This window comes from Pseudorasbora parva, chromosome 1, assembly GCF_024679245.1.
Source record: "Pseudorasbora parva isolate DD20220531a chromosome 1, ASM2467924v1, whole genome shotgun sequence".
NCBI lineage: Eukaryota > Metazoa > Chordata > Actinopteri > Cypriniformes > Gobionidae > Pseudorasbora > Pseudorasbora parva.
The window spans coordinates 4,880,349-4,908,009 of NC_090172.1; the positions used below are offsets into that span (position 1 = coordinate 4,880,349).

Below are 27,661 nucleotides of genomic sequence, written 5' to 3' on the forward strand. Positions count from 1 at the left end.
ATTTATTTGTGCATCCATGCTCTCGTTTTTTCTTTTTCATTGTAAGACGGCAATGACACACAACGGAAATAGGTTGTAAGCACGCAAAATATCCCGTGCGCATGTGAATAGTTTCCCAAGGGGACAACAACGTTTCTCTTGTGCGTGCAAAAGTCTGTATATTTTTTGTTATTTTACAGATGAATGTACTATAGACCAGGGGTTTTCAAACTTTATGATGCCAAGGACCCCCAACTATGATGAACTTTTATGAGAGACCCCCTTTTTAAAATCCATCTCTATATTTTTCTTTATGAACAAAACAGTAAGTGACAGTACTTGTGACATTATAAATACAACATACTGTTTCCAAACTTAAACTGGCTATATTTAATGTTGGATGAATAATTAAAAATGATTTGTATCAGCAACTTTCACAATAAATGCATGTAAACAAGCATTCATACTGCATTAAGAATTCTGCCTTACAGCCCCAGTGAGTGAGATAAAGGGAGAAACACTCACTATAAAAGCTACAAGACAAGCATATACAATTCTGGAAAGTATGTAAATGGCAAGAAAGGAGAGAAACATTTAGAAAATGAAAGTTGATTTATTTTTGCTTTGTCTTTTTATTCCCTGGATTTTCTGGGGACCCCTTGGGGTCCCTGCCCTGGACCCGTTTGAAAACCCCTGCTATATACCAATTATAAAGCTGAATATAATGTTATATGAACCATTTATGATAAATATGGTCTGAAAATCTACAGAGAGGTTTGGAAATTTGAATTTGAAAATGTGTAAGAAGTGTGTGTGTGTGTGTGTGTGTGTGTGTGTGTGTGTGTGTGTGTGTGTGTGTGTGTGTGTGTGTGTGTGTGTGTGTGTGTGTGTGACACATGAGGACACGTGTATAATGGCATGGTTATGACTCAGGTATTACAAGGAGATGGTGAAATATGAGGACATTGGCCGTGTCCCCACTTTTCAAAATGCTTATAAATCATACAGGATGAGTTTTTTTTTAGAAAGTAAAAATGCAGAATGTTTCCTGTGTGTGTGTGTAGGTTTAGGGGCAGTGTAGGGGGATAGAAAAAATGGTTTGTATAGTATAAAAACCATTACGCCTATGGAATGTCCCCATGTCACAAAACAAACGTGTGTGTGTGTGTGTGTGTACCTTGTTTGGCTATACTTGTAAGGGAACCTCAGTTATATAGTCAAATATTATGATAACTGACTAGTGAGGACATTTGACTGGTCCTCGTTAGTTAAAAAGGCTTATAATTCGGCCTAAACAAGTTTTAATTTAAATCTATTGTTTTGCACATGTTTCTGGGATGGGAAGGTTTAGGGATAGGGGTTGGGTTAGGGGATAGAAAGTATCATTAACCTGATATAAAATCAATGGAAGTCTATGTAATGTCCTCACTAATATAGTGAAACTAACGTGTGTGTGTGTGTGTGGTCCAGGTGACGAGTTAATGAAGCTGGGTGAGGAGGACGAGCAGGGCTGGTGTAAAGGGCAGCTGGCCAGCGGAGAGACGGGCCTCTATCCTGCTAACTACGTCCAAACCATCGCATCCTGAGAGCCCGCCCCGGGACAGACACACACCCTATTTGTGGCAGCCGTGAGGTCGCTTCACACCAAACCACGGAAAATGCCACGCAACCCGATGATGGATCGAATGCCACGATACGCAAGACGATTAGAGGAGCGCACAGTTCAGTGTTTGATTTTTGATTTTTGCTGACACACACTAGAGGACTTTAAGAATAGTTAGTCCCCCTTTTGTCCTCAGGCTTAATGAAAGATCAGTGCCTTTATTGTACGATGCCAGAGACCCTCACAGCTGTTAATGCAGCACCGGTTGAACAGACACGTGGAAGATCAACGAGCTTTCATCATCGCAGTCCTCTTATTATTCTAGTATTTCACATTTCATTTCAAGTATTTGATCAAATCGACGCCGACGTTCTGTGTTCGGGTTTTGCGAATCTTTCATGAGAAGCGTGTTAGTGTGTTGATATATTTTGTATAATGTGTTAGATTGTTCTGGTTAAATTGAACATTTCTTTGCCTGTAGTTCAGAAGTGAAGGATTCTTCATTGCATATTTACGTTTTCACAAAGATATATGGATTTATAATATACAAAGTATCACTGGGCAGATGCTCTTTGGAATCTTGAGAATTTTTGGAATTCTGGAGATTCTAAAATCTAGTCAAGTGGGATCGTTTTACTTTTTAAAAATCATCTTTTTGTTTTTATTTGGAGCGCGAGAATGTTTCTGTTGTGAAATGATATAAAGTATAAGACAGGGCAAAACCTCCGGGCTTCTTGTGGTCGTGTGTGTGTGTGTGTGTGTGTGAGAGCGGTCATTTCCACACGCTCTGCCTCCAATGTGAACATGGTTTTACATCAAACTACTGTAACAGCCAATACTAATCAATGTAAAAAATACCAAATAAACGTGAGATTCTTATCTTCTTATAGTGATGATGCTTCTTAAACATTAAGTGAAGTTTTACATTATCGTGTAAAATGGACTTAGTTAATAGTTCACCCAATAATGAAAAATCCCTGATTATTTACCTAACCCAAGGCCATTCAGGATGGATATAACGTTGGAATGTTTTCCTCCAAAACCCTCATTTCTCTTTCTCTCTCTGCATCCAATGCAAGTGCTCAACTTAAACCATTTTTGACAGTCCAAAATTTTTATTTAGGCAGTCTCAAAAGGCTCCAGATGCCAAAAAAAGATATTCTCAAGCGAAACAATGTCATTTTTAACTCAATCGTCTCATGAATTTAGCTTTGCAGAACATTTTTAGTTAAAAAGTATATTGTTATCATTTGTTATCCTTTGGCTTGAAGATCCTTATTCGTCTTGTTAAGCTATTGTGGCCTAAATATGGATTTTGGACTGTCAAAAATTGGCACTGCACCATTCACTTGCATTTAGATGGAAAAAAAATTCTGGAATGTTTTCCTTCATAATATAATTTCTCCACTAAAATGCACACACTTGTTTCTAGGAGTTTTGTTGTTCGTTGTAGACCAGGGGCCTGTACAATGAAGCCGGTTTAGCTGGCTAGCCAGATATGTTTAAGCTTAGTTTGTGCCAATCCTGGGTTTTAGGTACCATTAAAGTGGTTTGGCTTTTAGCTGTGTTCATCGCCATAGTAACTTACGCTCCACGGCTAACCTGCTCCAGGGCAGGTTATGTTCTGGATATGAGATCTCAAACTGAAATTGGGCCAATCAGCTGTGAGTAAAGTGACACACCTCTGATGCAGTAAAGTCACGCCCCTGTTTCTGCTCCAAATTAAAGGTCACTGCATAGCAAATAGTTTTTAAAGACTAAAGCATCTGGCTTTTAACAATAATATTCATTTTGAATGATTTAGATATAATTTATGTAATTATTATACCCTTAATCAATTGCACATTTATCAGTTTAGTAAATTAATAATTAATAGGCACTTTGTTAAAAGTAATATTAATAGCCTATATAGTCATACAAATAAGCTTTAAAATCAATAAACAAATCTATTAAAAAGCTGAGCTTAAACCTTCAATTCTCTCTCTATATCAACTTAACTATCTTCATAACTTTTACTTGCATTGACGTATAATACTTTTTCTTTTAGTTGTCCTCTTTCATAAATAGCTATTTTCTTCTTGCTGTGTAAATTTGTTTAAATTCTTAATATATTTCAATCATGTAATATTCTGCAGAAGAGCGAAATGAATCTTGCTGCTTCTCTCGCGAGAAGTGAATCTCGGTGATCCACAGCGTGTGATTGGCTGTTCACTGCTGATGTCACAGCGTGTGATTGGCTGTTCACTGCTGATGTCACCTGAACTCCGGATTAAAGCCTGAGTTGACAGAGAAAGCTGATGATCAGCATCATGGGACCAACAAAGCCTGGATTGGTTTGGTTTTGTCAACTCAAAAACTAATCCTGTAACCCTGAGTTTGTTAAACTACCATCATGGTACAGGCCCCTGGACAGTTTACAACAAACTTGTTGTTTTCTCTCACATACTGGAGGAGCGTTGTTGTTTTACTTTGCCTCAGTTACATCTTTTCCCTAATATCCAAATGGGTTTTCGGGTTTAAATATTTTCCAATATTTTTCAAGTATTAGCAGACTTCATGTTAATTGAGTCTATTCCACTTCATTAAATATTTGTACTGGAAAAGTGAATTGCAAAAAACCTAATGTTTCATGTTGAAAAGTGTGGGGGATACAAAAAAGCACTTTAACAGACACTTAAAGAGTGTCAACTCTTTACATAGGCATTGATATTTAACCTAAAATCTATTTTTTTTTTAAATAGGCTGTTTATTATAATCAAAGAATAACATTATTGAATGTACTGTAATTCGGGATATTAGAGCAGTGTCTCTCTCGTCTGTCACACCTGACTGAGCTCATTATTTGGGACCGCATGACCTGAGAGGGCTCTGTCGGATATAAAGAGACATACACAATATACTGGGCTGGTGCCACCACTGGATTAGAGCATTATTAGAGATGAACTGCACATTCAGAAACGCCGTCTGATCACACACGCGTGTCGTAAGAGTGAAAAGCAACATCACAACTGATATTGAGCACTTTTATACAAACATAGTGTTGAGCCATTTCAGCTCTATGGAAATGTATAAAGCCAAGTGTTTTAAAATCGGCTGGCATCCAGAAGTTGTGACGTGTGGCACCAATGCTTTTGAAAAAAGTGCAGCAACTCAACCATCTCAGCCAGAAGAGAGATGACTCAAAATAATACTGTAATCTCCAGAGATCTTTCTGAAGGAAGGAGCGGTAAAGACACGTCAGGTGACTTCTTGCTGGAACATGTTGAACGTGCCCGTCTGAGAGCTGAGCTTTGCTTTACAGACATTTTAAGTTATATGGGTGTTAGTTCACCCAAAAATGAAGATTCCTCACCCTCGTGTCCTTCCAAACCCATTAGACTTTCGTTGACAATAAGACAAATGAAGATCTTTTTGATGAAACCCGAGAGCTTTGACCGCCCCTCCTCAGAGACACAAGAAGAAATTGTTAAATAAAGTCATTATTTAGTTTGTTTTGGTCATAACTTTAAGGTTGACCCTTTGGAGTCACACAGACTATATTAACAATATTTCCTTTCTGGTGTTGCTGTCGATGGAGAGACTGAAGGACTTACGGGTTTGGAACGACATGAGGACGAGGAATTAACGACAACATTTACATTTTTGGCTGAACTATCCCTTTAAGAATTTCTGCAGATGGAACATCATGATTATATACAGTAATAGATCAAGCATCTCTATACTGTGTATTGAATAAATATATCCTATTATAGTATTTTCTACTTAGTATATAATAAATGTTACATTCTTAAGGCAAGGTACTCCAGCTGAATAGAGTAAATAACTAATAATAGATATATCTAATAACTAATAGATATGTGTATACTTCCCCATTTGATGACATTAAGAATTCCAAATATGTTTTGTATTACAAAAGTTTTCTGGAATGTTGTTTAAATATGCAGATGAGTTACCTAATTAAATATGCACTAATTTGCATACGTTACTAAAATAAAAATCTGAACATTGGCTCAGGTTTAAAATTCTTGTTCCTTTTTTTTTGCATTATTTGAGCTGAAGGTTTTTACAGAGACATGGGAGATTTGATATCTCTTTATCACTCCATATAATTCAGAAAATGTGTCAACAGCCAAAAAAAAACAAAAAAACATTTTCACCATTTTTAAGAATACAATTTATAAAATCAGTCAAATTATTTAAATATATGAGCAAACCCTTCTGTCAAAACCTTCAGTATATAGATAGGAATAAAACTGTAAAGTTTGGTGTGTGTAATTGGTGCATTTTGAGAAAACAGCCTTTAAAGATCTGTATTGTACAGACACAAATAAAGTGCTATAAAAGATACAATTAAAGGAATAATTTTGGATGTTTTCTTTCCACTAATCTGAAAAAAAAAAAAATACTTTAAGAAAAGCCAACAAAAAAGAAGAAGTTTTTGCCTGTAGTTTCTTGCTTTAAATATAAAGTTCTGAGAACAATGTGTGGTTCCCAAAAGAATCTTTCAAGAAGAGAAGAGTTCCATTAGAACCTTCGACCACTACAAAGAACCTTCTGTGGAATGAACGCTAGAGGTTTATCATGGAGCCGTTCTAAAGCTTGTTATACTCGACGCGTCCGCAAGGGTGCGCGCGGAAAAAATGACCTCAACGCGGAGGGGGCGGTCGTGCACGTTGGGTCCGCAAGACCCCATTTCGCCTGGCGGTGTGCAGCGGATTTTTAGTAACTCCGCGCGCAGCTCCGCATCCGAAGATGAACGAGTTCTCGGCGAATCTTGCCGCGCATGACGTCTCACCACACCGGAACCCAGTTCCCACATACAAATTAGGTGCTAATATTTACAAAATGAGCCATTTTAAATAAAGATCCAGGTTAAGCAAATAAATAAATCACGACACTAAAGTTCAGTGAAATTAGGAAATATTTAAGATATTCTTAATTTAGTGCATATTTTGTTCTTCTGTAACAAGTAATAATATCAAGCCAAAGTTTACCGAGTTTTACACGATTCTTTTGTAGTGTGGTTTTTGGTGAAATGTACTAAAATAAATATCATCACCTGTGCACGTTAGCCCACTTCTTCTAGACGCTTTTTCCTGTTGGTTTATAGGGACTCAATTACTCAGAGTCGAACTCTCTCGTATCAAAGAACAGCACAACGGCGAGCGCGTCGAGTATAAACGCCTCATCCGTTTGGGGAGGAGCGCGCGCAGAGGATCCAGGTGAAAGTATAAACAAGGCTTAAGAGTTCATGGCTCAATATACATCACAATGGTCCCTTTATTCATCTGTAAGTGTCACGACTGGATGCCTTTTACAAAATCAGCAAACACAAGAACAGTGATGAGTATGTTGTGTAAAACCTAAACAATCCTGATTCTTTATGCAATAGATTTCGTTTTCTGCAATATAATCATATTTTAACATATATTATCTAATCGCCAGCTAAAATTCATTCTGTAAACATTTAATTTCAGTTCATTGGAAATTCACATTATTCATTGGCAAAGCTCTTCTTTGGTGATGCACCAGCAGCTGTGATGCTTTAAGGCGAGTTCTGATGCTCTCGGAGCTTCTTCTCCACGAGGTCCGCGGTGAGGTTCTGGTTGCAGTCGCGCAGGGCCTTGATGAGCTCCACCACACAGGCCTTTTCTCTCCTGATCTTCACCCACTGCCGGATGAGCTCTCGCACCTGCTCCTCCAGGTCACGGCTGTGCTTCTCCTGGATGCCCTCCAGATGAGTCTGTTGAAGGCCGAGTTTTCTTCCCACTTGAAGCCACTTTCTACCCAGCTGGTAAACAATCACTTCAGTTGCAATGTTGATTTTCTCTAAAAAGAGACACAGAACCCATCTCAACATAGTTGTCAGGGGATTGCATTGCAATATGTTCTGAGAGATGTACAAATTCATGTCCCATAAAAGCCTGATGGATCATATTTAATACATTTTAACATTATTTTAAAACAAATTATGCATTAATAATAATAATAAATAATAATAATAACAGACTTTATTTATAACACACTTCTCATTCCGAAGAATCTCAAAGTGCAACGATGGAAAAGGGAAAAATAACAAGAGTTAAAATATAGAATAAAACAAACAATCAACACATAAAAGCCTTTCTGAAAGAGAAAAGTCTTCAGTTCTGCTTTAAACTGGTCCAGGATCGGTACTGCTCTCCGCTCACTGGGAATCAAGTATGTGGCTTCAAATGTTCATCTTTAAAATGAATTAGAGTGTAAATTGATGGTTGAATATGGCCATTAAGACCTGTGGTGTACATGCAGCCTTATTTTTAGAAGCATACTAAAAGGTATGATTTACTTGTGAAAAATGCATGAATCATTAACGAGTCAACAGAAGGCATGTAGTAGTTTGTCAGCAACAGGTTTTTCTGCAAAGTTTTGATCCTGATGATAATTTAGAAGCCTTGGAAATACTTGTATTGAATATGTTACAGTAGGCTTTATAGGGTTAATGACTGACTGTCAATTGTATTTGGGTCATTCCATGTCAAATCCACCAAATTTCAGAAACTTCCCAGCTCAAATTTTTAGATTTTGATAATTTGTCTGGTGAACGACATACATAAATTAAGAAGAAAGCCAAAATATTAAATGTCATTGATGTATATTTATTACCGAGTAATCCACTGTTTTGTAGAGGGCTCAAAATGACCATTTTCACCTGAGAAGCCAAATTACAAGAGTTGAACATTATTTTAGAAAGATGGCAGCATCATTATTTAATTTACTCAGAGACTGGTAGGTCTGTCAGTAAAATCTGTTGACTTCAGCAATCTTTGTTGCATTATATGCCAAAGGTGACGATTCAAAAATGGGAAAAAGCATTTCTTGTGTTTTTTTGCCTCTAGTTTAAATGCTGTAACTCGTATTAAAGATATCCTAATATCCTTCTAGATGTTTTTAGTAAACATTTCTTTTGGCATCTTCATATGTCTGGGATTGACCCATAAAGAGCCTTTAAAATGGAGATCTTAATGTGGCTCCATGAATAAATTGGTCAATTGAACACATTTTCAGTGGTCAAAAACCAAATGCAGGTCACTTTGCATACAACTGATGCTTTTTTTTAGTTTAAAGAGGAATAGCTGAACAAATAATAATTTTGAAACAATGTGAGTGCTATAAATACTCTTTTTCTAAAGCTGTCATGTCTGTTACTCTAAAATATACTAAATATCCTTCTAGATTCTCATTCTTAAATGGACTTTTTAAATTTAAATTGACCCCCTTCACCAAGCAGTGGATTACTCAGAAAATATACATTTATGTCTTTCATCACTATTTATGTATTCGTACAGAAAAAAAAAATTCCCCCCCAAAAAAATTGAGCTGGGAAGTTTTCGAAATTGGTTTGATTTGACACGAAATGACCCAATATTCACAACCTAAGAAATTGCTTTCAACTAGAGATGCACAATATTACAGGTACGACATTGGAATCGGCCGTTAAAGGCTTAAAATGTAATGATCGGCATCAGCCCGAAATGAAACAATTATGATATGCCTTGCCGATAAGATAATGTAATATATAACGTGTGATAAATAACATTAAGTTACTTCTGTGTCTGAATATAGCAGTAATTGATGTTATAAAATCACTAGTCTGATTTAATTTAATGGTCAGAAGTGATGGCTTAACATGATAATCACAAACATGACATTTGTAAATGAAATAATTTTATTCAGTTTAGTCATCTGTAATAAACCATGAGCAAAATACAAATATAGACAATAGGCTATATGTACATGCATGTTATATACAAATGCACAGGAACGTGAATAAGAGGTATGGTATGCTATATAAATATGAGTGTTGTGTATTGTGTGGGGACATTTAACGCTTCATGAGGTAGACGGCATGAGGAAAGAAATAAGAGTTGAAAAATATCGGCTATCGGCAAAAATCCATAGTGCAATTCAACCAACATGTCCCAAATCCTCCCATAATGAACAACTAAAGACAGGAACAACTTAATACGAATTTAGTATTCTATCTATCTATCTATCTATCTATCTATCTATCTATCTATCTATCTATCTATCTATCTATCTATCTATCTATCTATCTATCATAATAGTTAATAGTGGAAAAAATACAAGTTATTGGATTACGTTATAGTAAAATGTTATATAAAAATAAGTATAACTAAAATATCAGAGCCAATAATTTTGTCTGTGGCGTGAAAAAACAAAAATTGTATTGTAGAATTCATATTTTCTCATTGTATTTGTCTTATGATATTAGTACAGAATGAGTAAAGCCGTTTATTGTTAGGATGACAAGTTTTAAAATTTAAAAAAGCTATTTAAATATTTAGATCAATCTAACCTTGATGGTCTAACAGCGCACGTCAATGTTACAATGATCGAGACGGCCAGTCAAATCAAAGAAGGCTGGTCTTACTGTCCCAATACAATGAGAATTTTGAAGAAAGTAAGGGATTAAATATAAGACAACTGTTTATATGACAGAAATGTTCAGTGACCGACAATAATATCTGCAAACAAGACAATTTACCATATTTCATTGTTTTGAATTGAAAATAGGCCTCTGCTATCATGAGTTATGTAATTCATAACTGAATGTAACAAGACAATAAACAGCTTGTGTTTTTTGAATTTACAAATAATTGTGTGCACATTTTAAAATAAAATATTATTTGCAAATAGCATAAATTAAAACAATTACACCTAGAATTTTGCACCATTCTTATTTATTTATTCTCTTAAATCCCATTTTAATACTTTAATTAATTTGTTATTTAACAATAAATAAGTGCAAAAACTCCCCCCTAAAATGCAGCCTATTATATTTTAGTTATACTTATTTTTAAGTACTATCCATTAACTTGCTTTTTTTTTTTACTGATAACTATTAGGGATGCACCTATATGAACATTTTGACTGATAATTTGGACAATAACCGATAATTCGAATTTGAAAGCTGATAACTGATATATTGGTCGATAGCCTAAATCTAAATCCAGATTTTTTATTTAATTTTTGAAAGCCTGATTAAAAAAAACTAAAATCTCACAATTAAAAGCCAATACCCAAACACACAGTTATAATGTTCTCCTTATCATTTTATGGAGCCAATATGACAGACTTGCGCTGCACATATTGCACTAAACCATATTTTCCCTTTTGAATCATATTTCAAGCAATTGAACCATCTTGGTGAGATGCGCATCTGAAGTGTGTCAGCTGAAGCAAATAATACATTATTTATCGCCTTTAATATATCGGACACATTTACTTAGGCCCATAACGATAACATTAAAAAAATGACTGTGCATCCTTAGTAACTATTAGCCTATATTAGATAGCCTAATGGTATTAATTATTATAATAGTGACAGATTTTGAATGTTCCATTCTTCTATTTAATTATGGAACAATGTCCATGTGGTATTAGTTCAAGGAATTTATGTTAAAACGGCTTGCCAAAGGCCTAGGTTACTGAGTTTGCGTTTCACGTACTAGTGATAAGGAAGACGCCCGAGTAAACAGTGAAACAAAGACAGAATAACTAGAAATATAATTGAAATTATACTTCAGTCTGTCCTTAAGATATCGTTTCAATTTAAATCGGTGCCGTTTAAAGAGTTAGACAAAAAAAATATACGGTAGTCTAACTCCCTTATTACTCTTTACTGTGACAGCCACAAGCGTTCAGTAGAAATAGGCTACAAACCTCTCTCTTCGGCATCCAGTCCATCATCGTTTCTGGGCGTGTATCGCTCATAATCCTCTAATATTTCGAGAAGAACCGCTTGACCGATGTCGATCAGAAGTTTTCGTAAAAGTTCCGTGTTATCAGGCCCAATTTGAGCTCTTTCGATCAAACACTCAAACAGTTCGATCCCCGAATTGATCTTCTCAAGTCTTTTCTTTCCGATGTCAGTGCACACAAACTTTAAGCTCTTCACATTCTCATCGGTAAGTTTATCGGATATCGATAGTAACATCGCTCGAAAGCTGCGGGTTTCCATGACCGGTGTGTTTGAACGCGACGCCCGCACGCTTTCACTTTCAAAAGCCCTCGCGTTTAGCGGTTCATCGTGAAAATCCTCCCAACTCCACTGTTTTAGCGGGTGGGCAGGAAAACAAAAAATGACACCAGCCAAACTAAGGTGATCGTCGCTTCACATCGAGAGTCGTTCTTTTGAAACAGTCTTTTTTTTTTTTTTTTTACGTGTAAAATGAATCGCATTCGGTAACGGTGCTCGAGTCGTGAACGAATCTTTCTGAAACGAGTCGTGAACGAAACGAGTCGGATGTTGTTTATAAATATCGAACCCCTTCTAATTTAAACACGCGTAGAAACTGTAATAATTCGTACTGAATTCAGAACTAACCAGAACAATCGTAATGATCCAAGAACCAGATGATTTGAGCTGTTCAACATGTTCATTTGGACTGAACCGAGAGAAAATAATGTCTAATATCCGAATAGCAAAACACTGATGATTGTAATTGCATTATCAACACACAAACGAAACAGAATTGTTTTTAATAGATCTCAGGAAGTACCATTTTAATAAAACGTGCAACATTTTTATTTCAAGCGAAGAGATGTAAATGACCCGTTTGAGTGATGATTCAGCTGATGGCATATTTTTCTGATCCAAAAGAATCGATTCCCAAAATGAATCAAGCTAAAAGAGGGCACTGAATTCGAAGTTACCTTCTGATGGCAAGCCACTTTAACCATTAGTTTCTCGGAAGCAAAAAAAAAAAAAAAAAACCTGGGTAGGTCCTCTCCCAGAAAATGTTTACGTTGATGTAATTTACATTAAGTACAAACAAATATAGCCTTTTTTACTAAACGTCTGTTTGGGCCAGACAAAATTACGGAAAACACTAAATTGTTTACAGTAACAATAGTGTAGGGGTAAAAATTCAAAGCATCAAATTTTGATGCAAATCGACCGAGCTTCAAAATTCGCCTTTTGCCGAACTCGCCGATCTAATCTTGGGACACATGGTCTTCACCTCACAGCAGGTGGAAAAGAATCAGGATGGGACTTGGATGAGATTATTAACGTTACTGTATTATACAGTCAAGCAGGACCGGGTGTTGTGGAGCTGAACAAGGCAGCTGGTGCGATTGTTAATGAGAGATGAACACACGACACTTTTATTATTTCTGCTTTTCCGGTCATGCAGCTCTGTTTATCATATTAGATTCATCTGAGTGTGTTTAAAATGATGTTATGACGTTCCTCTGTGTGTTCGCTCGGTGGCTGCCATGACACTTGTTGCACTGCAGTAAGAAATAAAACGCTTAATCAAACCAGAACCAAGGGTAACGCAGATAAGACACCATTGACAGGCCACGCCCTCACTCGTCCCGGTTCATTGGTTAACATGGCAATTTGAGTAACAAATAGTTGGAAACATTTGGGATATTTTAAGTACTCCATTGAACAAAAAATAAAACACTGGCCTACAATGTAGAACATTATTTTAAAAATAAGTTACCTGGATGCCTTTGTTGAGTTCATTGAAATAAAAATGTGAGCTAATACAATGGACATTTTGGAGAATTGACAACCTTTATTCAAATATTATTAAAAAGATTTTGTAAGCATATTGGGTAATTGTGTGTTTTGTTTGTGATGATGCAGTGAAACATCCAAAATGTTGCTATTTTCATGATTTATCACATTTTTTACGTGATTCACATACAATAATATTTTGAGTTTCTATTTATTAAACCAATTTCCTTAATTGTATCAACTCAATTTTTTTACAGTGTAGTGGTTTTTGGATATTTTACGGAATTGTTTTTACATAGTGCACCTTTAATGGATTAATTCACAACTAGGCAGGTTATAATTAGACAGTAATTATTAGTAATTATTATAGTAATTATTTTACTGTTCTTATTTCCTCTTTATCCTTTATCTTATTAAATTCTTTTTAATAATTTCATTATTTATTTTCTCTAAAAAAGTTCAAGAGAATGTTAAAATTAGATATCAATAACATCATCACTCACAGAAAAACAAAATTACATTTCAATTACTAAAAACTATAATTCTTGAAGATATATTTTTGGTAGCGGTTATAATTGATTGATTTCTTACTATTTCACATATCAGAAATATAATTCTTACTTGTAAAAATCATAATTTTTGATATCAAATTTATTTTTTTATTGATATCAAGATTCATATCCTGGGAATGAATAAAAGCCAAAACAGCTTGCCATAGCCTACTTCCTGTATTTATTTCTCCGTCCTTCCTCATTAAACTCAAAGGAGAGCATAAGACAACAAAAATAAAAATATATAGCTGCAAGCAACAATTAATGAGATTCAAGTATTTATGACCTTCATGCCAGCTATGCTGTGGGGGTCTAGGCTGAACCGAAAAGTAGGGCTGACTGCCCAACACCATAAAATATCCATGATGGAGAATACACTAATGATATAAATCTATATTATCATTCCACCATGATTCTTTGGTTTTAAGCATTTGTTTATCAGCCAATATCCAGGTTATTGATAAAGATTAGATTAAAAAGAGGTTTTATCCTGTGGGTCCCTCTTGTGGACAGCAGTAGTATTACAGACTCCATCTTCAGTAAAAAGATTGATGGTTTCTAGATAATGCATGTGAAGTTTCGAGCAAATGAGGAGTTCTGAAACAATCTCAAATATTTAACAAATGATTTGATTAACAGCATTGGTTCTTGAGGCAAATTGTTCAGAATGAGGAGATTTAACACATATGCTATGTTGCGTTATGTATATGGTCTAAAACATGGTGGCCGTTTTCTTTCAAACTTTGCACAGACCTCTAGGGCCATGAGTTGAACCACCAAATTTTGTTCTGATCAACCTCCGTTAACCAGTCCAACTCCGTGGTCTAAGATGTGTTCAAAGTTCAAAAGCCGATGGCGGCCATCTTTTTCAAGATACACGAATGTCGTCATAAGGCAACTTGGACAAAGCATGACCATTTTCAAGTCATTTGGACTAACGGTTGTGTAGTCATAGCTGTTTTATGCTTTTTCTGCATTATAGCGCCACCAAAATGTAAATTGCCGCATTTGTGTGTGTGTGTGTGTGTGTGTGTGTGTGTGTGTGTGTGTGTGTGTATGTGACCACAAAATGAGCTTGTGCATGAACATAAGTTTGGTGAAAATATCTCAATGCGTTGAAGAGTTATAGCCATTTTAGTGAAAGTGGCCCCAGCCTACTGTGAACGTGTTGGAATCCCATCATGAGCGTGAATCACCGATCGTAATTCCTTATCAACATTTTGCCATGAGGGTCCTTAGATGATACATGTCAAGTTTGGAGTGAATCTGACAAACGGCCTATGAGGAGTGCGGAAAAAAACATTTTCTGGAAAAATCAGAATGGTTAGCTAGATTGTGTTCATTGCCTGCCTAACGATTTATGTTTAATGCTCTGACTACTAAACTAGGGAGCTGATTGAGACCCATCCAAGGAGTCCAATGATAAAAGACACCTGAGTCTACGACAAACCGTTTAGGAGTTATGAGATGTAGGCCGAAAGGTCAATCAGAATAGGGTTTTAGCAATTTGTGCTTGAACGCAACAGCATGTAACTGGCCTTCCAGACAGCAAATGAGTCAATAAATGTGTACGTACCAAATTAATATGACATATTTATTTTAGAAACAGTTCAAAAGCAAAAGTACAGTCATAACTTCCCATTAGCAATTTGAGACACTGAAACTCCATGACGACACAAGAGGAAAACAGTACGTGGATGATGTAACAGTCTAAAAATGGGGTTACATTATAAAAGAAAGAACCAAAGCATTTTGGGGGATACATGAATATTAAAAAAAATTAAAATTTTTGGTACATGAGGAAATACAATGATGTTTTAAGTCAAAACAAACAGAGTATGTCTAAAGACTGAATTTATATTTAATATTTATAATATATTAATTCCAGCTAGAACCACTCTTATTTATCACGCTTTTGAACACATAATTACTCTGAATGGAAGACACATGCAACATACTGTACTTATATATATCGTTGCCATTTCATCATCAAGACGAGAGAGAAAACATTCAGACAGGCAGACACAAAACTCTGTCCACATGACTCAATATTAATAAATGCAGCATGAATATTAAGGCCTCTTGAACGTCATGGGTTTCTACACAGCGTACCCTTTCTTAACAGCATTTTCAGACCTAAAAACCAAGCATTTGCATGCTGCCGAAAAAACCAGTCGACATCCTGTCAAAATCGCGTAGAATACTAAAAGAAAATGAGGATTGTAGTATTTTTGATGCAATTGTAGTGTTTTATGTCTATAATTTTATTGCTAAAGGCTAAACAGAAACATTCATTACTGTGACAGAGCAGAACTACTTCCTAACGCTTTGATATTGATAGCTGCTAAATTCACTCGGGCAGAAATATTCGGAATGAAATGTCTAATAGTAGATCATTTAAAAACCACTTTAAATGAGTTGGTTCAGAGTCCTATCCTATCAATATCGCAAACATAAACGTTACATTTTCTCTGTTACAAAGTCCTATAAAAGCATCGTATTTTCAAATAAAAATGCTGAAGCAGCAATGTGTCACAAAACTACAGATAATATTCATCAGTCAACAGACAAAACGATACAAACCCTAGAGCCCTCTTTCCTAACAAACCTACCTGCAGACTGCATGAAACTGATAGAAAAAGATTAAACAGAGCGTTTCTTTAAAGGGATAGTTCACCCAAAAATGAGACTGTGATGTTTATCTGCTGACCCCCAGGGTATCCAACATGTAGGTGTGTTTGTTTCTTCAGTAGAACACAAATGAAGATTTATAACTCCAACCGTTGCAGTCTGCCAGTCATAATGCATGTGAATGGGTAACATTAACAGTTCTATGAGAGCAAAAATAAAATTAAAAAAACATGCTTAGACAACATGCACAAAAACCCTGCTGCTCCTGACGACACATTGATGTCTTAAGACACGAACCGATCGGTTTCTGTGAGAAACACAACAGTATTTGTTATTTTTTTACCTCATATCAGACGAGTCTCATTAAGTTTTCCCATCAGCTATTACTTCCGTCTGGTAAGGTCAAACTGGCGCGATCATATATATATATATATATTCCTCATTAGTGCCTGCACGGATCGGCCGAATGAGGCATCTATATAATATATATCTATGATCACACCAGTTTGACCTTACCAGACGGAAGTAATAGCCAATGGGAACACTAGATGGGATTTGTCTGATATGATGTAAAAAACAAACACAAATACTGTTCAGTTTCTCACAGAAACCGATCGGTTCATGTCTTAAGACATCAATGTGTCGTCATGAGCCACAGGGTTTTTGTGCATGTTGTCTAAACATGTTTTTTTTTTCTCTCATAAAGTTGTTCCCCATTCACATGCATTATGACTGGCAGACTGCAGCGGTTCAAGTTAACAATCTTCATTTGTGTTCTACTGAAGAAACAAACACACCTACATGTTGGACGCACTGGGGGTCAGCAGATAAACATCACATTCTCATTTTTGGATGAACTATCCCTTTAACAGACGGAAGGACAGCGGTGTGCAAATGAGGTGGCGGTCACGTGACGACAGCATTGGTCCTCGTTTCTGTTCTGTCTGAGCCGGTCTCGGAGCCGGACCGAGTCCCGAAGGAGCGCAGATTTGGGATTCTCTGGCCTAGGCTTGAGAGCTGGGGCGCGAGCGCAGTGGCTGGGGGCTCGGGTCGCCGATGGTGTTCCTGTACTTCTTGCCCCGCTCCTCCTTCATGAACAACTCAACGATGAGGTTACGCTCCTTGTGTATCTGAACACTTATGTCCTTAGGAATGTCTGGGATTAGCCAATCCACAAAGTCGCTCATCAGCATTACCACATTCTGGACAGAGACGGGAGAGAATTAACACTCGTATTAGAAAATACGAGAATCTTAGAAAAAAAAACAGAATCTCACAAAAAAACTAGAAATAGGTCACACTGTACCAGAAATCACAAGAAAAAAAGGGTGAAATAATAAAATAAAATAAAAATATTTTTTTATTCAAAATAAAAACTGAAGTCCATTTTATAAGCATTAAGCTTTTTGTATTACAACATTATTTTCTTTATGAAGTATAGTTGAAAAAAAGATATTCAATAGTAAAGTACACTTGTAAGTGTATATAAAACAGGATGTATAGGTTTCGTTAAAGCTGCACTATGTAACTTGTCCGTCCGCTAGAGTAACCTGAATTCAAAACAAAGGCGTAGTTTGATGACGCCAAGTTTAAGCACAGAATCTTGGCACATGTGGTCTTCACCTCAGCCAGTAGAAAAGATTCAGGACGGGACAGAAATAATGTTGATGGATGCGAATATTAACGTTACTGTAGTGTAAAGCCGAGCAGGGCCGAGTGTTGTGGAGCTGAGAGAGGCCGCTGGAGCGATTGATAATAAGATGAACAACACACGCCTCGCTAGCAGCGGGACTTTTATTATGACGGGACACAGTCACCGGCACTATTTCCGCTTCTCTGGTCATGAGTATGAGGTAACGCAGCTCTGTTTATCATATTAGATACATTTAAGTGTGTCTAAAATGATGTTATGACGTTACTCTGTGCGTTCGCTCAGCGATTGCTGTGACATGTTCACACTGCAAAGAGTAAAGCGTTTCTGCAAAATAAAACCGGAAACCGAAGGTAACACAGATATGATGCTATTGACAGGAGACTCCCTCAGACGTCTCGGCCTCTTGGTTAAAATCGCAATTTTCTCACAATTTACAAATAGTTGGAAACATTTGGGATATTGTAAGAACTCAACTGAACAAAAATATTTAACACTGCCCTAGAGGTTTTTGGATATTTACTGCAAAAATACTACATAGTGCACCTTTAACTGAAATAAAGCTTAAATATTAGAAACTTAAATGTAAATGAAATATGTTGCCTTAAGTTGAAGTAATAAAATTACTAAAACTTAAAAAGTAGTTACAAAAACTCAAATGATTTTGAAAATGTCAAATATCCTTAAATAATACAACAATATGAGTATATAAATATCACAGAAGTATCTGAAATTATTGGCATAAATTATTAAAATGGACATTAAAATGTATTTTCTCTTTTATGGGGGGGGGGGGGGTCACAGTAATGAAAATTAGATTTTCTTAAATGAATGTCTTAAATATAATTTATTATTTATAATAGTTGTTTAATAAACAACAACAAGTATAGCTGCAAGAAGCAATTTTTAGGTTTCAACTTTTGGCCAGCATGGTCTGAAGATGATCTGAAACAATTTTGGTGAAAATCAGACCAAACCAGACTGAGAAGTTTAAAAAAGTAGGTTTTCAAAGAAATTCAGTGTTCTCAGTATCAAAAAAATCTGTCAAGTTTGATTAAAATTGGAAAAATTAATCAAAAGCTATTAGCATTTTATGAAATGTTATTACAAAATTTGTCCTGAAGCTTTTTAAGTACGTTCATGGCATGGTAGTGATGACACATACTGAGTTTTTTTTATAATGATATGCTAATGCATTCAAATTCAAAATGGCAGATGCACAAATTGGACTATATGGGAAAATTGGATATTATTTGTCTCAGTATGCTGCACTGAATCAAAAGAGACCAGTTTTATGAATAGGCAGTTTTATGAATAGGCAAAATAGGCATTTTTCATATCTCCTGACCAGTAGGTGGCACTGTGCCGAAGCGCTGCATGTGGCCTTAGGTCATGCTTGTGATGATATTTACCAATACTCATCCCAATACGCTGAAGCGGTGTGGAGATATTAGCCCTGCCTTCAATTTGGTGTGCTCTTTGTCAAATTTCTTTGCGTGTTTTTCGAGAACTGTTGGGTCTATTAAAAAGCTTTTAGTATATTTTTGCCAACATAGGCTGATGATGATCTGAGCCAAATTTGGTGATAATTGGGCGAACTGTCTAGGATGAGTTTGAAAAAAAAAATTTATTTATTAATTCCAAATGACGGAAAGGTTTTCATGATGGAAAATAATTTATTCACATTTTGTTGTGAATGGAGAACGGTTGTTTCCATCAAAAAGCTTTTAATAAACATTTGGCCAGCATGGTTTAAAGATGATCTGAGCAAAATTTGGTCAAAATCAGACGAGCCATCTAGGACGAGGTCGAAAAGCAGGTTTTTCAGAAAAATCAAAATGGCGGGAAATTTTTCATGATTTTTCGTGAAAATGGCGTCATTTGGTGCAATCGAATTGTCTTTTTTTAACATTTATTTTCAAACCCTTGCGGTTCAAAAGTTATTAGCACAAATGTAAGTGAAACTTTGAACAGTTGGTGACGCTAGAAGGATTGAGTTACAGACTCCAAATTTGCTAAAGTGACAATTCAGTCTGTGTGCCAAATATTATAACTTTCCCAGAAGCAGTTCTATGGGCTGTCAATAGTAATAGATTCATCCAGTAAGTCAGGGGTGTCCAACCCTGGTCCCGGAGGGCTACCGACCTGCAGATTTCAGTTCCAACACTGCTCCAAAACACCTGTCTGTAATTATCAAGCAGCCCTGAACTCCATGGTTAGCTGGTTCAGGTGTGTTTAATTCAGGTTGGAGCTAAAATCTGCTGGATGGTAGCCCTCCAGAACCAGGGTTGGACACCCCTGCAGTAAGTGATCCGCAATCAGAAAAGTCAAATATTTGTAATTGGTGTTTAAAGAATGTGGTTTCGACTGACCTGAAAGACGATGACGAAAGCAAATCGGGCCGCCAGAATGGCCCAGAACTCTCTTGAGAACTCGTATGGCGTGTCAGACCATGGAGGGTCCCTGTAATCTTTATATCTATGGATAGTGCAAACATTATGAATATAATATACAGTCATACTATATACCTAGAAAATAACACACACATAGTCCAAATCAAAGCGAGTACCTGCAAACGTCCACCTGGTAGCCCAGGTGCAGAGGATCCATGGGTTCAGTGCCAGACTGGAAGTGACTAACATTGAAGTATGCGAGGGTGTGATTGACAAAGCCATGAAGAGTCCCGTCTGGACTGTACATGTACTGATAGACCAGCCGTGGGATGAAGTCAGAGGTGAATGAGATCACAAACGCCTAAAGAGTGACACAGGACCATTAGCTTTCGCCAAACCTCGTTCATGCGTTTGTTAAGGTGTTTACTAACTGGCATGTGTCTCTCTGCTTTCTAGGCTGTGTCCGAAATCGCTTCCTATACCCCTAGTAGGGCACTATATGAAGGGACAGCCATGTGTAGTGGTGCCTGAAACCATAGTGGACGTTATCAAGTGCACTCATTAAATCCCATAATGCACCAGGGGCCTGTACCATGATGGTAGTTTAACAAACTCAGGGTTACAGGATTAGTTTCGAGTTGACAAAACCAAACCATATTAAGGCTTTGTTGGTCCCATGATGCTGATCATCAGCTTTCTCTGTCAACTCAGGCTTTGATCCTAAGTTCAAGAGTTTAGCTGTGACATCAGTAGTGAACAGCCAATCACACGCTGTGGAACTGAGATTCACTTCTCGGCGAGACAAGCAGTGAGATTAATTTCTCTCTTCTGCAGAATATTGCATGATTGAAAAATATTAAGAATTAAAAATAAATAAAAATACACAGCAAGAATAAAAGCTGTCTATGAAAGAGGACAACTTAAAGAAAAAATAGTATACGTCAATGCAAGTAAAAGTTACGAAGTTAGTTAATATTTAGTTTAGTTAATATAGAGAAAATTGAACAGTTAAGCTCAGTAAGCTCAGTAAGCTTTTTTTATAGGCTAGTTTTATTTATTGATTTTAAAGCTTATTCATATGACTTTATGCAGGTGATGAATTTTAACAAATTGCCTATTAATGATTGATTAACTAAAATGATAAATGTGTAATTGATTAAAGGTATAATAATTACATAAATTATATCTAAATCATTCAAAATTATTATTTTTTAAATAAATAAGCATTGTTAAAAGCCAGACGCTTTAGTCTTTAAAAACCATTTTTGCTATGCGGTGACCTTTAATTTGGAGTAAAAACGGGAGTGACTTTATTGCATCAGAGGTGTGTCACTTTACTCACAGCTGATTGGTCCAATTTCAGATTGAGATCTCTAATCCAGAACATAACCTGCCCCAGAGCAGGTTAGCTGTGGAGCATAAATTACTATGGCGATGAACACAGCTAAAAGCCAAACCACTTTAATGGTACCTAAAACCCAGGATTGGCACAAACTAAGCTTAAACAAATATGGCTAGCCAGCTAAACCAGCTTCATGGTACAGGCCCCAGGTGTTCAACAGATAATGCACTGTGAGAGTCATGCTGAATTAATTCCCATGTCTCACCAGTAGATGGCGCTCGCAACTGAATCATCCATCCATCTTCTGAACCGCTGGTCTAATGTGTAATTTCATCCCTTCTTCAAGTGATCTATATTAGTGGAGTGATGTAGGGAACAGTGAATGAGGGTATAGGGCTGATTTCAGACACAGCTCTAGTAATTGCTTGAGTGTAATGGGTGAGATTTCTTTCAGTCAGTCAGGCACACCGGTGTAAAACCGTAACTCTGAGTATGAGTGACACTAGTTCATTACTTTCAGTGCAGAGCAGTATCGACTTCATAACAGGTTGATCACAGTACAGCAGAAGCATCTCTTAATTGTTTCAGAACAAACACTTGGAATTGAAAACCTACATTAACAATGACGGCCACTTTACTGAGTCCTCTGAGAAGAGTGTACCAGATTCCTTCAAGACAAGAAACAGAAAAAACAACATTAGATTACACATATTGTGATTTTTATTTAGTTATATTTACAGCTGGGTAAGGTTGAATCATCGCTTAATCGTCATTACAATGAAAGAAAGAAAAAACATTATTTAAGTAAAATATAATCTTAAAGCATCTTTAAATATAAATCACACTCTTAAATGAAAATGTAAAAAAAGATGTCGAGATTAGGCCAAAAAGACACATACTACCACATATTACCACTAGATGGTGATAAATGATTGTCATAAAGCATGGGATCAGTCCATATCAATACCTTTAAAAAAAGACTTTTATCCTTAGTGTGTAATCATGTGCAACTCAATATTGCATTTATAGTTGTACATTTTGAACATAATTTCCCTTTTTAGCCTTTCGCTGAGATTAAATGCACTGTACTAAAGACAGTCAGGCGAGTCCGAGGGTAAGTTGTCACACAGCAGTTAATATATACATGGTAGGTTCATTGTTAAAGGTCAGCCTCATAAGGAAAAATGCCTTTAGATTTAGTTTTGCTAATGGAACATTTCCATTATTACCCAGAAAAAGAATACATTAATTTACCTCACATTGACTTACACTGATCCCATAGCAGAGCAAGATGACAAATTAAAATATAACTTATATATTTATAATAGTACATTAATCATCACATACACAAACACAGATCAGGCATAACATTATATCCTAATATTGTGTTGGTCCCACTTCTGCTGCCAAAACAGCCCTGACCCATCGAGGCATGGACTCTTCTAGACTCCTGAAGGTGTGCTGTGGTAGTTGGCACAAAGATGTTAGCAGTAGATCCTTTAAGTCCTGTAAGTTGCACGGTGGGGCCTCCATGGATCGGACTTGTTTGTTCAGCACATCCCACAGATGCTCGATTGGATTGAGATATGGGGAATTTGGAGGCCAAGTCAACACCTCAAACTCGTTGTGCTCCTCAAACCATTCCTGAAGTATTTGTGCTTTGTGTCAGGAGTATTATCTGCTGGAAGAGCCACAGCCACCAGAATACTGTTTCCATGAAAGGCTGAACATGGTCTCAGCAATGCTTAGGTAGGTGGAGCGTGTAAAAGTAACATCCACATGGATGGAGGACCCAAGGTTCCCCAGCAGAACATTGCCCAAAGCTCACACTGCCTCCGCCAGCTCTGCTTCTTCCCATAGTGCATCCTGGGGCCATGTGTTCCTCAGGCAAGCGACGCACACACCCGGCCATCCACGTGATATAAAAGAAAATGTTATTAATCAGACCAGGCCGTTGCTCCGTGGTGCAGTTCTGATGCTCACGTGCCACTGTTGGTGCTTTCGGCGGGGTCAGGGGTCAGCATGGACACCCTGATTGGTCTGCGGCTATGCCGCCCCCATACGCAACAAACTGAGATGCTCTGTGTATTCTGACACCTTTCTATCGGAACCAGCATTAACTTCTGGAGCAGTTTGAGCTCCAGTAGCTCGTCTGTTTGATCGGACCACACGGGCCAGCCTTCGCTAACCACGGCCATCAATGAGCCTTGGCCGCCCATGACCCCTTGGAGCACTTTTGATAGATACTGACCACTGCAGACCGGGAACAGCCCACAAGAGCTGCAGTTTTGGAGATGCTCTGACCCAGTCGTCTAGCCGTCACAATTTGGCCCTTGTCAAACTCGCTCAAATCCTTACGCTTGCCCATTTTTCCTGCTTCTAACAGGAAATCTGATAAAGAGCTTATTCACTTCATCTGTCATAATATTATGCCTGATCGGTGTGCGTGTGTACTATATATATATATAAATAAAATAAAATAAAATAAAATAAAATAAGAGAGAGAGAGAGAGGAGAGAGGAGAGAGGAGAGAGAGAGAGAGAGAGAGAGAGAGAGAGAGAGAGAGAGAGAGAGAGAGAGAGAGAGAGAGAGAGAGAGAGAGAGAGAGAGAGAGAGAGAGAGAGAGAGAGAGAGAGAGAGAGAGAGAGAGAGAGAGAGAGAGAGATGTAACATTAAAATGGCATCTGAAAGGCCAACTGAGTAAAATAAATTAACCTTTACATTAAGGGGTGACATTTGCTCCCGTAATTTAATTTGGAGGGGCTTTTTTCACTTTTATAAGGGCAATTTGTTTTCTAACCAAAAGAATCCAATTAAATCACTATCAACAAAATCCCCGTTTTTTTGCACTGACAAAGTGGCACAGAGTGGAGACGGCACAGAAAAAGGTATGTGATTAATATTTACATATAAAATGAATAAAATCAATTAAAATTACATTTAAAATTACTATTAAACTGCCACTAGGTAGGGGTGAGTCTTTCATTGAATCATCAAATCTTTTATTCAAATGATCCATTTAAAACGGCTGCCTTTAACTCCACTTTTAGACATGGTGTGTTTCAATTCGCCTACTCATGCACTGTTCAATGATGTTTTATAGTATAAATAGCGAGCATAGAAAATTCAAAATAGAAAAAGTGCCCTTAATTAACTGAAAAAAACTATCTGTGGAATGTGGGACACTTGATGTGCTCAACCGTCACAGCTTTAATTACGTACTGGAGGTGGAAGAGCATCAGAGTGTGATGTTGAATTACAAATATCCTAATAAAATTAATTCAATGACTGCACGGTTGAGTACATGTATAGGTGCATAGTGCGTCATTTAGGACACAACTATACACTCAAGAACGTCAAACTTCGCCCGTCGTTCGTTTATTTGGACAAGCAATTATGTACATTCAAGTGAACGAGAATGAGGGAAGTTAGTAAGGGAAAGGTATACAAGTGTGGAATTAAACTCAGCCGTTCAGGAATGAAGCAGGTGAGTGTGTGTCTGTATGAATGGGTCATTGAATCATTCACTCAACTGAACTGATCAACAACGCCGATTCATTCTGTAAAACAGCTGTTGGTTGCTTTGAGATGCACAATATTTGTGCTGTGGCTGTGTTTAGAATTGTTGTTGTTGGCGAGAACAGACAATATTTTGTCTAAAATTTGTGATAAGAGAAACAAAGCTTTTCGAAACTGAAACTAATTGAGCCAACTAATTCAAAGGTACTGCTGGTCAAAACTGTCTAAATGCAAAAACATGCAAAGAAATACACTGAACAAAATAATAAATGCAACACTTGTTTTTGCCCCCATTTTTCATGAGCTGAACTCAAAAATCGAATGCTTTATGTCGACAAAAGGCCTACTTCTCTCAAATATTGTTCACAAATCTGTGTCAGTGAGCACTTCTCCTTCACTGACATAATCCATCCACCTCACAGGTGTGGCATATCCAGATGCTGATTGGACAGCATGATTATTGCACAGGTGTGCCTTAGGCTGGCCACAATAAAAGGCCACTCTAAAATGTGCAGTTTTACTATATTTGGAGGGAGTAGGGAGGAGGGGGTGCAACACATCTCCTTCACATAGACTTGATCAGGTTGTTGATTGTGGCCTGTAAATGTTGGTCCACACCTCTTCAATGGATGTGGAAATTTGCCGGATATTGGCAGGACCTGGAACACGCTGTTGTATACGCTGATCCAGAGCATCCCAAACATGCTCAATGGGTGACATGTCCAGTGAGTATGCTGCATGTTTGGGAGATGCTCTGACCCAGTCGTCTAGCCATCACAATTTGGCCCTTGTCAAACTCACTCAAATCCTTACGCCTGTGATGTTTTCAGCCTACAGGAATTGTGTACAGATCCTTGCAACATGGGGTCGTGCATTATCATGCTGCAACATCAGGGGATGGTCATGAATGAATGGCACAACAATGGGCCTCAGGGTCTCGTCACGTGTGCAAATGTTCAAAATGCCATTAATAAAATGCACCCGTGTTCGTTGTCCATAACATACCTCCAGCCCAAACATAAGCCCACCGCCACCATGGGCCACTCGATCCACAACATTGACATCAGCAAAGAGATTTGGACATGCCGTCTGCCATCTGCCCTGTGAAAACTGGGATTCATCCATGAAGAGAACACCTCTCCAAAGTGCCAGACGCCATCGAACGCGAGACCCCGATGAGGACGACGAGCATGCAGATGAGCTGCCCTGAGACTTTCTGACAGTCTGTGCAGAAATTCTTTGGTTATGCAAACCGATTGTTGCAGCAGCTGTCCAGGTGGCTGATCTCAGACGATCTTGGCGGTGAAGATGCTGGATGTGGAGGGCCTGGCCTGGTGTGGTTACACACGTGGTCTGCGGTTGTGAGGCCGGTTGGATGTACTATGTACTGATACATTCTCTGAAACACTTTTGAAGACCACTTATGGTAGAGTAATGAACATTCAATTCCCAGGATCTGGTGGACATTCCTGCAGTTACATGCCAACTACACCCTCCCTCAAAACTTGTGCTATGTGATAGAACTGCACATTTTAGAGTGGCCTTTTATTGTGGCCAGCCTAAGGCACACCTGTGCAATAATCATGCTGCCTAATCAGCATCTGGATATGCCACACCTGTGAGGTGGATGGATTATCTCAGTGAAGGAGAAGTGCTCACTAACACAGTTTTGTGAACAATATTTGAGAGAAATAGGCATTTGAAAGCTCATGAAAAATGGAGGCAAAAACAATTTTTTTTAAAATTAAAAATGCTATCTATTAAATGCAATTAACATATGTCTGTATAATATTTATTTGATTAAAATGTAGGACTAGTTTAAAGGGGGTGAAATGCTGTTTCATGCATACTGAGCTGTTTACACTGTTAAAGACTTGGATTCCCATCCTAAACATAGACAAAGTTTCAAAAACTAATGTTGGACGTTTGATGGAGTATTTCTGTGTCAAAAATACTCCTTCCGGTTTCTCACAAGTTTTGGCGAGTTTTTTACGAGTATGGCTCGACTTGACGTTAATAGATTGGAAGGTCCTTGTATGGGCCGTACGGGCTCTTCTCCCGGCAGGGTGCGCGCGTGCGTGACGAGACCGAGAGAGGAAATGCACCCCCATTAAGACTCTCTCGGGTGCAGATCCAGTCAATCCAGGCGCCGCGCTCCACTTTATTCCTATGGGTGACGTCGACCGACTTCAACGCTTCAGCACAGCATTCCGGGAAGGCAGCGCTGCATTTGAACCGATTTGAACGCAGAAATGACGGGAAGCTTCACAACATCGCGGATCTCCACGGTCACTGCTGTCACAGGACTTCACCAAATCATACCAAAGAAGTGTGTTTTTGATGGATCGGTCCCAGCGATAAAGGTTCGGTCCTGCTTTGGAAGCAGCCAGTGAGTTAAACTGCTCCAAATGTCTGAGCTGTTGGCTCGTCGCGTGAGTAAACATCAGTAAACGACTATT

The 27,661-nt window shown here is 37.6% G+C and overlaps 3 protein-coding genes across 11 annotated transcripts in view; 1 reads left to right on the plus strand and 2 right to left on the minus strand.

Annotated features, from left to right (window-relative positions):
• pacsin3 (protein kinase C and casein kinase substrate in neurons 3) overlaps positions 1-2,461 on the plus strand; it is a 64,169-nt gene extending 61,708 nt beyond the window's left edge. For all 6 annotated transcript variants that reach the window (XM_067454740.1, XM_067454502.1, XM_067454788.1 and 3 more), the window contains one exon: positions 1,450-2,461. In XM_067454740.1, coding sequence (XP_067310841.1) covers positions 1,450-1,461 — 12 coding nt within the window. In that variant the 3' untranslated portion in view covers positions 1,462-2,461. The remainder of the gene's footprint in view (positions 1-1,449) is intronic.
• A 4,377-nt stretch (positions 2,462-6,838) lies between these two features.
• Positions 6,839-11,845, minus strand: fadd (Fas (tnfrsf6)-associated via death domain). Its single transcript, XM_067454910.1, has 2 exons — positions 11,309-11,845; positions 6,839-7,411 (listed from the first exon to the last, which is right to left on the minus strand). The coding sequence occupies exons 1-2, from the start codon at positions 11,604-11,606 to the stop codon at positions 7,128-7,130; spliced, it is 582 nt and encodes a 193-aa protein (XP_067311011.1). The 5' UTR covers positions 11,607-11,845; the 3' UTR covers positions 6,839-7,127.
• Positions 11,846-17,118: 5,273 nt separating this feature from the next.
• The window catches only part of ano1a (anoctamin 1, calcium activated chloride channel a), a 71,753-nt gene continuing 61,210 nt past the window's right edge, over positions 17,119-27,661 (minus strand). For all 4 annotated transcript variants that reach the window (XM_067456245.1, XM_067456313.1, XM_067456156.1 and 1 more), the window contains 4 exons: positions 22,299-22,351; positions 20,518-20,702; positions 20,321-20,426; positions 17,119-17,499 (listed from right to left, as the gene is read on the minus strand). In XM_067456245.1, the coding sequence (XP_067312346.1) occupies positions 17,302-17,499; positions 20,321-20,426; positions 20,518-20,702; positions 22,299-22,351 (542 nt within the window). In that variant the 3' untranslated portion in view covers positions 17,119-17,301. The remainder of the gene's footprint in view (positions 17,500-20,320; positions 20,427-20,517; positions 20,703-22,298; positions 22,352-27,661) is intronic.